The 13486-nt window shown below is 37.0% G+C and overlaps 1 protein-coding gene across 1 annotated transcript in view; it reads left to right on the top strand.

The window, feature by feature from the left end:
- Window positions 1-2701: 2701 nt before the first annotated feature.
- The window catches only part of aldh1a3 (aldehyde dehydrogenase 1 family, member A3), a 35918-nt gene continuing 25133 nt past the window's right edge, over window positions 2702-13486 (top strand). The window contains exons 1-4 of the mRNA XM_056239569.1: window positions 2702-3614; window positions 3985-4089; window positions 4774-4914; window positions 6711-6840. Coding sequence (XP_056095544.1) covers window positions 3516-3614; window positions 3985-4089; window positions 4774-4914; window positions 6711-6840 — 475 coding nt within the window. The 5' untranslated portion in view covers window positions 2702-3515. The remainder of the gene's footprint in view (window positions 3615-3984; window positions 4090-4773; window positions 4915-6710; window positions 6841-13486) is intronic.

Below are 13486 nucleotides of genomic sequence, written 5' to 3'. Positions count from 1 at the left end.
TGGAGTGACCTGGACGAGGCATTTGGAGTGGCATAAATCGCTCCAGTGGACAATTTGGTTGGTTCTCCAGAAGATTTGTGGATCGTGCTTGCGGAGCCAGGGTAGGCCTAGAATCACAGGGGTATGTGGAGTGTGGAAGATGTAGAATTGTATGATCTCTCTGTGGAGTGCCCCAGTTTGTAGGTGAAGTTCCTGGGTTATATGGGACACTTGACCAGAGCCTAGTGGCCGCCCATCGATGGCTTCGACTGTGAGAGAAGAAGGGCAACGGTTTAATGTTATGTTATGTTGTCGATTGAATAGTATTTGAATGGTGAGGTTTATGAATTGGTCGAGGTCTCTACCTTCATCACGACAGGCGAACTCGGACTGCAGTTCGTGATTCAAGCCCCTTCGGATGATCACTTTAAGCGTGTCGTTATTCCAGGAAGTCTGGGCAGCGAGGGTGCGATACGTAAGAGGATATTCAGCTCCCGTTAATTTGCCCTGCGTGAGCTCAAGCAAACGATCGCCCGCGCTCTTCCCCTCCTTGGAATGTTCGAAGACCTCACGGAAGGGTTGGAGAAACACAGTGAAAGAAAAACAGTGAACTGGGGCTATTGTGAAATGTAGTGTGCACCGGGAAGTGTACATTTTCGGGCGAGGGCGCCCTCTGATGGCCAGAGAGGGAGGTTACGGAGTCTGGGATTGTGACATCTTCAGCTATGGAATCAGCATAGCATTGGCGACTTTTTACGCACCATGCGCCTCAGCACTGACAGTAACCACACTTGAATTCACTGAGTACTTTAGAACAACTCATTTTATTTACTTGTATGCAATGTTTGTAAATTGGTCGTCAAAATTGATTTTATACACCTGTGGCAATACATGTATTAAATATTTTTTACTTATTCAAATTTGTGGGCACATTAGTGAGCTAGATATTTATAATTAATTAACTTTTTTATTAATATTTTTGTGTAATTTAATCTAATAATTACCTTTTTTATTCATTTTTAGTGGTGTCAAATCGATTAATCGTGATTAATTGCATCTAACATAAAAGTTTGTAAATATATATGTGTGTGTATATACAGTAGTCAACATCGATTAGAGTAATCGATTTGACAGCACTAAAAATAAATTAATCTCAGTCGTCAAAATTGATTTGTCAGCACTATTCATTTGACTTATTTTTTCAAATTTCTGGACTATTAATTCCTTTATATTAATGAACTAGATATTTACATGAATTAATTAATGGGAATGGTTATAAACAAGATATTTACAAGTTTGATTAATTAATTAATATTTACTTGTTTTATTCATATTTGTTGGCAAATAAATAAACTAGAAATTAGCATTTTTTTGGTTAACTTTTACTTATTTTTTTATTCATATTTGTGAACAAGTTAAGGAACTAGATATTTACATTTTTTGAAGAAAATAATAATAATGTGATGTGATAATAATAATCCAAATAATAAAATAATCCAAATGTGAGTAGTGCTTACAGGCTCAAGTTAAAAGACCCTCGGTGCCTCAGAATTTGCGTACTACATTAGGTACTACATTTGAATTTGAACTTACTTTGTGACCGTTAAAATAGTATGTTCTATATAGTATGAATGTGTGTAGTATGAATGTAATCCATACGTACTACTGTACATATGCCATGTTACCTACACAAGCGTTGTCGTCTCGTGTGGCCTCATGGGATAGTAAAGTGTCCATCGAATGCACACTTCAGAATGTCGCCGGCAGTAGGTCATCCAGGAACTTTTCTCATACTGTTTTTCGAAAACTATGTATTCTGACATACTACTCTGTTGGCGTACTGTTTTTCGCAAACTATAGGGAAGTATTCGGTTTCGGATGCAGCGCCTATCCCCAACTCTCTATATTTTCTGGTCTTTCCAGACAAGTAGATAATAAAACCATTTGCTTATGTAAATCCAATAGCCTAAAAAACAATCATATTGCAAACATTTCACAAGCCTCACAGTTTTAGATATCATTCATGTCCATGGCACAAATGGGATGGAATGAGGACCGGACTTACTACTCGGGGTCAGAGGTTTGTTTAAATCAGTAACATGCAAGAGCAGTAGTAAATAATGGTTTAGAAAAAAAAAAATTGTGATTGTTATTTATATTGTTTCATTATTTAAATAATTGTTTGAAAACATCTTGTATCTTACTGTGTATTAAACAATATAAACTGTGACGGTTTTCTTTAGTTAGAGCACCTGTTCTCTGTAGCTAAATCTCTATATTCTTGTGTCACTTCGATTGAACAATGCTGACGATTTTCTGAAGCGTTTCTATTGAGATCTGTTTTGGGAAGAGTCTGCAGAGTCATGTGATTTCTTTGAGGATGCAGTCATTACAATTAGCCGGGTAATGCTGCTAAACGGCATTGAAGCCTGGAGAGGGGAAGAGACTTGACCTTCATTTAAAAGGTGTGGAACGCCAATTAACCGGAGCACCCAAGCTTGGAGGATGAGGGCACTTGCCTCCACTTTCCCACGATTTTCCCCCGGATCACATTTTCAGCCGTTTTTTAAAAATCTGACAAGATTATTTGATTGGTTGATTGATAATTTGCATGTAAAAAAAGTTTGCTTGATTTTCTGTCATTGTGATTAGCAACCTACAAATGATTATAGCAATACACTAAGTGCAGATATATTTGTATGCGTTTCAGGTTTTAGTGAGCAAAATACGATTTTCCTGCTTTTCCTGCCTTCCCTTCCCGTACGCCCTCTCTCGCTCGATCTCTCTGAGCCTTGCCCTCATTAGGAAGTGTTTAGAAAGCTGCTGAAGTGAGAAATGGGCCCGCGAGAGCTCGTTGTCCTAATTAAACTTTGACAAGAAGAGTGACAAGAAGCAATGGAGGGGAAACAATGGCAACAGTGTCCGAGTATGAGCCCAAAGCTGGGAAAGTCTTTGTCCCGCCGAACAAAAGCATTTGTTTGCACGTATTCAACTCCACTCAACTTCACCAGGCCCAGGTGCAAAAACCAACTTCATGATGAACATCAGAATGCATCACACCTTGGCCCATCTGATGCCCAGCCCGCCGTCGCTTCAAATCCATCCCTCCGCAAGCAGATCAAAGCCACTTTGTTACAATGTAAATATTGCTGGACAATTAATTCACACTCATTACCTCCAATGCCTGACATAAAGACACAGCCAATCATTCTTTTCAGAACTGTGTAAGGCTTTTGAAGAGTCTAAAACATTCCCAAACTTCCTAACCGCAGCTATTTCCAATGTTTGATCTCCTCAATTCCTGATTTGTCATGTAAACGCATATCTGGAAAACAGCATGTTTTCTGTTTGAAAGACTGATTCACTGGCAGGTGGGACGAGAAACTCTGTTTGTCATGGTAGGCGGAGAGCACACTTGCCCAAAAGGGGGAGGACCTTTAAAAGGTCTTATAAAGTGTGCTGGATGTAGAATCATGTTCACTCAACAGTGATCTGTAATCTTCATCCCTATAGCACTTCGCTGCGACCGCACTGCAATGGCACAGAATGGGACTATAGAAAACGGGGTGACTCGAAACACGTCCCCTCCGCCTCTGCCTCAACCTGTGAAAATCCCTGAGATTAAACACACGAAGGTAAGAGTTTTTCATTGTAAAAATAAATAGCAAGTGGAATTTTAGTCTGATTTGTGTAGTGCCTTTTCAAGGACATTTGTGAGAAACATTAGGCCTTCCCTATTAAAAATGAAGGATTTTAGAGCCTGATGTCATTGAAGTTTTACAAAGAACTTTGTATAGTTTTTAAAAAAACTGTACTGGTGAGTTAAAGAGCCTAAAAACTTTATATTATCTTCAAAGAACCTCATAGCAACTACCCTATACAGAGACAATTATTTTTCATGAGGAATACAGTACACATCCCATGGTCATGTTTTGTCTTTAACCATGCAAGTCCTAATTCTAAAATAAGTCTTAACTGTAATTAGAACCACTGTTTTTGTTGTAGATTTTTATCAATAATGAATGGCACACGTCAATCAAAGGAAAGAAGTTTCCTACAATCAATCCTGCAACAGGTGTCAAAATCTGCGACGTCGAGGAGGCGGATAAAGTAAGACGTATTTGACTCATTAGATGTATAATTAAAAAATGAATATGCATGTACAGTGAATGGGGAGTCATGTATATCTGTCATGTATTTATTAATTGCAATCATTCATGTAAATATGACTTGATTTAAAAAGAAATAAGATTCACTCAATTTATTAAATTCCATTATTAAGCAAGGAATTCATATGCTTATATTGTTTTCAGGGTTTGTCAGATATGTTTATTATTTATTTACGCAGTTACAATTATTTTATTTATATTTAGGCTATGATTTGGCAGCTAATATAAGATTCAATTATGTTAGTTTAATTAGACTACTATTATCAGTTAAACTATGAATATGCATATGAGACTGATTTGAGAGTTTGTATTTATTTTGTAATTGCAGTTATTTTTTATAACTATGATTTTGTCAGCTGATACACGATGTTGCATTTTTAAGAAGTCACTAGACTATTATGCAAATAAGTCTGGTTTAAGAATTATGAATATGATTCTTTAACGGTACCGGCTAGCCTATAATAATTTGGCAACATTGGCTGATTAAATGCATTGATCGGGTTACTTTAAAATGATTAAGTCATCTGCAATTTCAATTTAATAGACATAATAAATAATAATGAACGATTTACCTTTAATCTGTTGTGTAGTTCTGGTGTATTCTAACGTGGTGATAATTGTTCAGGCTGATGTGGATGAGGCGGTTAAAGCTGCCAGAGCGGCCGGAGAGAGAGGCTCAGAGTGGCGGCGGATGGACACCTCGAGCCGCGGGAGGTTATTGCACAGACTCGCGGACCTGCTGGAGCGAGAGCGCGCGGTGCTCGCGGTGAGTTCTGTTTTCTTCACGCGATTACAGTAAATATGCTCGCGCGCATGCGATGTAGACAGCGGCTGGGATTTCGATGTTCTACTCTAATTTTTTTTTAACATAAAGTGGGACTCTGCAAAACTTTAACTGTATTTTCAATGCCAAAATAATTACTTTCAAGGCCAAATTTGCCGATAGCGATATTGTGCACTGTTACTAGGCTATAGCATTGTGTCAACAGTGCAGAAATGAGCTAATTTAACAGGCCTACACAAACAACAACTAGGCCTACTTAAAAAAAAACATTAAATTAAGATAGCCTACAATATACACACAAACAAAATAACATTACAAGTCTCTTTATTTCATCGATCAGTCCTAAATTCGCTCATGTCAACTCTTATTAAAAATGGCCTCAGATCACTATCACAGCAAATCTTTGTCAGAATGAAGAGGCTTCATGAAAATAGGCTACATCAGTCAGAATATATGAAACAGATGAGCTAATTGAGCAGAATTAAATTTCTGCCCATTTGAAAGAATTGTTGCAGATCGTAGAATGAGCACATCTCATAAACAGCCGAGCTTATGAAACTGCACACTTGCTGCTTCATTGATGATAATGGCTGTGTTGTGTTTGTTTTGTGTCGATAGGCTGTCACGCCTGTCTGAATGCATTCATCAAACACTGCTGCAGGTGTGAGCATTGACACTGTGCTCTGATTTTCAAGTCTGGTCTATTAAAACATCAAAAAGTTTAGGATTTAGATGCCTTTGAGTAAACAACGTGTTTGTTCTATCAAAAACTGCCTTCTTCATCTTTGGGCGCATTGTTGCTTGTTTCTATACAGTATCACAATGCTTGGGTTTTACATAAAGCCTTGCTTGAGTTGGTTTTCACCCTGTTCTCTTGCCAGATCATATTAGTTACCGCATTTGTGAATGAAATTTTACAGATGTGTGTGAAGTAATGTTTTTAGACTGCACGTGATTGATAATTGCAAACATGTCCTGTGATTCTGGGATATAGCTCATTTCAATAACTCAGAGCTCTGCATAGGGAAATATAGAACAGATTTAGAGATAGAGAGGTTAAAATTATCACTTTCTTATACTGCGCTCCCATGTCTATATTAAGCCATTTACAGTGCTTTTTGCGGTTGTACATTGAGCGAATGGGATGGATCAAATTTAATACGTATTTCACAATTGTACTCATGCATAAAGTTTTGTATGTTTCCCACGCAAACAGATTCTGAAATCTTTATTTTTCTTGAGTATAGAAATTCAAAACACACCCAGGAAAGGATAATTTTGTGAGGCTGTTAGTAGCTTGAGATGTCAGATTGATCATGCTTTATAACTGTAATGGTATTTTAATCTTGAACATAATAAGTTTTTTTAGAAGCGTGGTCGGTAATCGATCCATTCCAGCACTGATGGTTCCCATATTACAACTCTCATGAGCAAGAAATCTGCCAATGACTTCAGCCGGAAACTTACCCACCTCCTTTTTTTCCTCATGATGACATTGTTTATATTGTTAGAGGGCAGCAGAATTTATTATTTGTGTTATTGTTTAATTTCTGGACCTACAAAACTCTCCATGCGCATTAAAATCTTGGCATCCTCTGACTCACATTAAAAAGTTGTTTTGTATCAAATTTGTAGCTCTCGAAATGAGCCTGCTTTTCGAAAATTGCCAATAAAAATGCCTATTTGAAACAGATTGCTAATAAAAATGATAACTTTATGCTTTTATGTTCTCAGAATTGGTTTGCAGTAGTTGAACCAAATACTTTTTTTGTTTCTAGACTCTAGAGTCAATGGACACTGGCAAACCCTTCCTGCATGCGTTCTTTGTCGATCTGGACGGCAGCATTAAAACCCTGAGGTATTACGCCGGCTGGACAGACAAGATTCATGGGAAAACCATGCCAGTCGGTGAGTGTTGATTATGTCAGTTGTTACTTATGTTTTCAGTCAGCTGATTTATTTAGCACCATGAATGATTGTCTGTCATGTGGGCCAGGGTTGAGCAAAATTTCAATTACAATTTCGAATAACTGTTTTCAATTCAAATATATTGTAAAATATAATTTATTCCTGTGATGATAAAGCTGAATTTTCAGGATCATTACTTCAGTCTTCAGTGTCACATGATCCTTCAGAAATCATTATAATATGATGATTTGCTGCTCAAGAAACATTTCTTATTATTATCGATGTTGAAAATAGTGGTGCTGCTTCATATTTTTGTGGAAACTTATACTTTTTTCCAGGATTCTTTGATGAATAAAAAGTTCAAAAGAACAACATTTATTTGAAATAGAAATATTTTGTAACACGGTAAATGTCTTGCTGACCCCAAATTTTGTGAAGTGTTTAATTTTTTAAAAATGTATTAGTTTATTTTTATTGGTAAATACTATTTCACATGCAAGTTTAACATGGATGGACAACTGTAAATAAGAAATTTGTAGGTTTTGCAGACTAATGGCAGACAGAGGGAGAGTCATTATTTACTATTAAATTACACACTGCAATTTTAAATTTGAATTCTGCTTCCTGTATGCTACCGAATTCAAATTTGATTCAAATCGAGATATTGAATTTCAATTTAAAAGGTATTTTCAATTCAACTGGTGTGGATATGATAAACACATCCAAGTCAGCCAGTGTTTCCTAATGTCCTCTTCCTCTTTATACCAGTGATGAGTTAATGAGCATGAAAGGGTTGATGGGTTTCCTTCAGCCCTGGGTGGTATGTCATCCCCCTCTCTAATTCTTCCCTTTCCCCCAGCATTCCTGCCACTCCAGGATACTCAATAGACAAAACATGCTTCCCTCCTTTCCCCCTGATTAGATTCAAATAAAGCGTTAAAAGACGAAAGCCCTGGCACACAAAGGAAAAGGAAGAGGCTCTGATCCTAATCGCTGAGGTACGGCCGCTAGTGCCGCAGATGAGCTGGAGTTCAGGGAATCAGCGGCCAGATAGAATATCTCGCTCTTTTGAGGGCTGGAACACGGTGCGTGACTGAAGCCGCTTTGAATTTCCCCATTGATAACAGCTGCCAATTAGCATACGTCAACCGCCTACTGCCCAACTCAAGTGTTTATTTGGAAAAATGTGTTGTTTAGGGTTCATTGCTTTAGCCGGATTAAGTTGGTTTGTCGACGCGCCAATTAGAAGACCAGTCTGGCCAATTTGACATTTCCACCCGCAGACAGAGGTGGCTATCACTCCAGGCATGTTGCATTGGGTCCCAACTAGATAAAGATGCACACAAAATAAGCTTTTTCATGCATATATGATATTTGGACGGGTTAACTCTTTAAAGCCTGACATATGAGAAAAACTCAATAAAAAAAATAATGCATATGTTTTTTGTTTAGAATCATATTAGATAGCTTTTATGGCGCATATAGTATATGCTATAGGAAAATATGGAAATCATACTTGAGGAGGAAAAAAACACCTATTATTCAGAGGCCCAAACTAAGTAAAAAATATTCCATTTGGTGCAGTTGCTGATATTTACATGACCAAAAAGAAAAATGAAATTCTTACACCTTGTCATCAATAAGCGTTTTATAACTGTATAGCAAAATACTTGCATAATACATATACATATCAGTTGTCACTCTATCTCCAAATAACCTGGTATTTAAATGCTTAGTCTTATGATCAAAACTCACTAGGGAGCTAAACATATAGTGCAATGCAATACAATGATGATTGAGAGATGAACAAATAAACATTCCTCAAAAGCCTGATGTATCATATTTGATACTCACATTTTAACATGATTTTTATAATAAAACAATCATGTATGAATAATCAAGTATACCTAATTTACTTCAGTCCATTATGTTCATCTTGAAATATTACAAGCAATCTAAAAGTTATTCTTTATTAACTTTATACAAATCATTAAAGAATTCATTGGAAAAAGACCACGAGCTTAAAGGATTAGTTCACCTCAAAATGAAAATTTCCTGATAATTTACTCACCCCAATGCCTTCCAAGATGTTCATGTCTTTCTTTCTTCAGTGGAAAATAAATTAAGTTTTTTGAGGAAAACATTTCAGGATTTTTCTCCACACAATGGACTTGAATTGCAACCAACGTTTTGAAGTCCAAATCAATGCAGTTTCAAAGGGCTATGTAGTGCTTCAAACGGCTCTGCACGATCCCAGCTGAGGAATAGGGTCTTATCTAGCGAAACGATCGGCCATTTTCTAAAAAATAAACAAACATTTATATACTTTTTAACCACAATCGTTCGTCTTGTGCTGGTCTGCGACGCGCCAGGGATTACGTCATCACGTTGTAAACGTCACGAATTATTATTTTTTTATTAATAATAATAATAAATTAAAACAAAGATGTCAGACGATTTTGAAGTTGGAGGAGAAAACGGCAGAAAATGAGATGGAAGTTTTCGCCCTTCCCTGCCTTTTTTAACCGGAGTAACGTTACGCGTTACACACACAAATAACTTAGATAGATGACGTGACGCGTGACGTTTCCAACTTGATGACGTAATCCCTGGCGCGTCGCAGGCCAGCACAAGACGAACGATTAGGGTTAAAAAGTATATAAATGTTTTTTTTTTTTAGAAAATGGCCGATCGTTTCTCTAGATAAGACCCTATTCCTCAGCTGGGATCGTGCAGAGCCGTTTGAAGCACTTCCTAGCCCTTTGAAACTGCATTGATTTGGACTTCATAACGTTGGTCGCCCTTGAAGTCCATTGTGTGGAGAAAAATCCTGAAATGTTTTCCTCAAAAAACTTAATTTATTTTCCACTGAAGAAAGAAAGACATGAACATCTTGGAAGGCATTGGAGTGAGTAAATTATCAGGAAATTTTTCATTTTGAGGAAACTAATCCTTTAAAGGGACACTGTGTAGGTTTTTAGGTATTTTATTATCTGAAATCAATATTTTTATTCTTAAATATGTCCTCAATGGTGTACAAATACCTCTGCAAATTATCTGACTTATCCTCGTAAATTAAGAATTTATTATCTTTATGTACATGGGACGGGTAGGTTCACGGAGGCTTCCATGTCGTTCCGCCATCTTGAAAAACTATAATAGCAGAGAGGGTCAAAAAGTACCAACCAAACGCGTTTCCACAACGCGTTTTCGTTCAGAGCCAGCGTCATGTAACTGAAAGCAGCAGAACCGGAGGAGCAGAGCTGAGAGGCGCTGGTCACTGCCCCGGCAAGTTTAAAAGGCTGCATTGCTTCTCTTCTCTGCCTTGGAAACTTTCAATTCTATCAAGATCGTCTTTTGTAGCTGCCGCGGGCATCTTTGTCGTCGTGGTATTGACTCTCGCTCTCCTCCTCTTCCTCGTCGTCCACCTCTACTAGACGACAGCGCCGGGTGATTCTGTCAGCAGTAAATAGGCTACTTTTAAAATAATGTAACTCACGTTTGAATGCCTTTTGTTTGTGATCCGATGTGGATTCTGATCACCATATAAGGTAGAAATATTTATACGCGAGTAAAAGACTATATTGCACGCTAACCATTAACGTTACCATAGTAAACAAAATAAACGCTTGAAGATACGCATAGTAAAAAAAACATAGTGAACGTTTGAAGAAATCAGACCAATCATAAAGGTTATCACAATAATGTTTTTATTTTATCTGTCAGATAGCCTACGTCTCGTCTCTTTATACCGGACTATCATAAAATAAAGCACATTTTTTTTCCCGGGAGCTTCCTCTGTTTCTCTGACTGAAAATATCTGTAACGTTAGCCTACTGGGAGTCGAGAGAGTGCTAAAGCTCCTCAGGTCGTATTATTGGTGGCATATATTTGTAGAAATTATCATTCTTTTTAAATGTGATATATGTCCTGTTACTACCAAATAAACAGAAACAGACGCGATTGAAGTAAGTGTGTCCTATTTCTTTTGTGAAACCTAACGGTAATTTATTTCTGTGTGACTAATGTGCAATTTTGACATACATTAATTCATGATCAATGTATCGCCTTTTATTGTAGACCTGGTAAAACATCGATGCTTGGGTTTTAAATAGTCAAGTAAACAACAAAAATGCCAGCAAACGGTCGCTTTTATCATATTTGTTTTGCAATGCTGTTTCCATTTCTTTCTGATTAGTTTTCTGATAACACGGGCGTGTTTTATTGAAGCACCGCGGAGCTTCTGGCCTGACAGTGGAAACGTTCTTCTGATCCACTGCCTCTCTGTCCTCTCCCTCTACTGTTGAATCATCTGATGATGATGATGATGATGATGATGATATCTAATCTAACAATGCACGTACTTAAGAAAATATAACGAATAAATAAGCATAAATACTAATTACAATGGTTCATGTTTTTCACAGTCAGTAATTCATACTGTAAAGTTGCAGTTTGTTTGAAATAACAAACCTGTTCACCCAAAGGAAAACTCGACGAAGTGCTATTAGAAGACGTCCTGTCAATAGCTTTTTGGTACATAACGGCTACCGTAGATGCAATACACATTTGAAAAAGCGAGGCGCTGGAGAGCACAATTCGTTTGAATGCAAAATACAATTTCACCGCTAGATGGGAGTAATTCCTACACAATGTCCCTTTAAGGGAGATATTATACTACAATTTATACTAAATTATACTACTATGAATCAGCTGACAGAAGGCTTGCAGTAGATTGTGTACAAGTTTTTTCAGCAAATTTTGGATCATGTTGATAATTTAGAGGCCTTAGAATTTTGCTTATCAAATATGATATGGTAGACTTTAGGGTTAAGCAATGAGCAACATGATTTTTTCTATTTCATAATGGTTGTGTGGCAATTCAGTCCTGCTCCGCATAAATGCTTATCAAACATCATGTTTTGATTGATTGTTAATATGTCAGATTACAGTATTATTAATATTTTCAGTCCATACAAATGAATTAGTTGCTGCTGGAAATCTGTGGGCGAGGCTTTGGAAACGTACAGTTTGCTGAAATAAACCCCTTCTAGATGCCATGTAAATTTAACCTTTGATAAGCAGCACTGTCGGATCAGTTAGAAAGGGCCGTTGGCTGATCCCAGCCAGAGATGAGCATTGTGTGAGGGAGTCGTCAAGTCTGTAATCACCCCGACACATTGCAGCGTGGGGAAACACGAGAAGGTCAGGTCTCGGAGAGGCCGGCTGTGGTAGATTAACAGGCGTGGCTCCCACGTAACCATGCACAGATATATGAAATGTCATATATGTTCCTGGGAGTTTCGTATCCTGGTGTCAGCAGAATGTCTGAGTTTGTTGTTGGGCTGTAGTTTTAATTGGAAGGCTTTCAATGTGTCTTATGAAGCTCACACTCTGTTCCAAAATCTAGTAAGCTTAATATATATATATTAAGAAATAAAAAATTAGTAACCAACAAACTTTGCATCCGTTTATTCAGCAAGGATGCTTTAAATTGACAAAAGGTGACAGTAAAGACTTACTAAAAGATTTCTATTTCAAATCGGTGCTGTTCTTTTGAACTTTCCATTCATCAAAGAATCTTGGAAAAATGTATCAAGGTTTCCATAAACATTTGAAGCAGCACAACTGTTTTCAAAATTGATAAGAATAATACATTTTTCTTGAGCAGCAAATATTAGAATGATTTCGGAAGGATCGTGTGACACTGAAGACCTGAGTCTTGATGCTAACAATTCAGCTTTGCATCACAGGAATAAATTACACTTTAAAATAAATTTCAACATTTACTAATACTTTATTAACATCTTGTTAACATTAGTTAATCCACTGTGATCTAACAATGAACAGCTGTATTTTTATGAACTAACGTTAACAAAGATTAACAAATACAGTAACAAATGGATTGCTCATGGTTAGGTCATGTTAGTTAATACATTAACTAATGTTAACTAATGAACCTTATTGTAAATATTCAAATAGAAAACAGTTTGAAATTGTAATAATATGTCACAATATTACTGTTTCTTTCTACTGTATTTTATAAATAAATAAATGCAGCTTTGGTGATCATAAGAGACTTCTTTAATAAACATTAAAATATCTAACTGACCCTAAACTTTTGAAAAGTTGTGTACTTGTGATGTGAATTTGTTCAAAAGATGGTACAGTATCGTGAGGATAATGCTGCCTCCCACTGATGATGCCTTAAAATACTGTCTAAATAGGCAGCATCCTAGGTTTTGGATCAGAGAGAATGAATCATTGTGAGTGTTTTAACAGGGTTTTAATAAAATGCTTTTATTTTCGAACTTACGGTTCCTTAAAGCTGTCATTAGCAGGACTCATTAGCACCCTCATGTTGTTCCAAACCTTTATTTTGATATGATTTCACTGAAAATCTTCCCCTGCACTTCTGTTCACATAGAAAATAGCAGCGTACAGGTTTGGAAAGACATGATGGTGAGTAAATAATGACAGAATTTTCATTTTTGGGAGAACTAAGGGTTAATAATCAGTCGTTGTGCAATACTTAGCGAGACCACTCGAATCTTTAACTGGATACACGTTGGAACAAGGAAGTGGTAAATTGGCCAATCTTATGGCATTTTCCAACGGAAAGGTTCAAGTGCGAAGAGATGTGATA

This window comes from Rhinichthys klamathensis, unplaced genomic scaffold (genome assembly GCF_029890125.1).
Source record: "Rhinichthys klamathensis goyatoka isolate OS25496 unplaced genomic scaffold, OSU_Roscu_1.1 h1tg000567l_1, whole genome shotgun sequence".
Taxonomy (NCBI): domain Eukaryota; kingdom Metazoa; phylum Chordata; class Actinopteri; order Cypriniformes; family Leuciscidae; genus Rhinichthys; species Rhinichthys klamathensis.
Note: the sequence above shows the minus strand (reverse complement) of the source record. Positions and strands in the feature narration are given on the sequence as shown.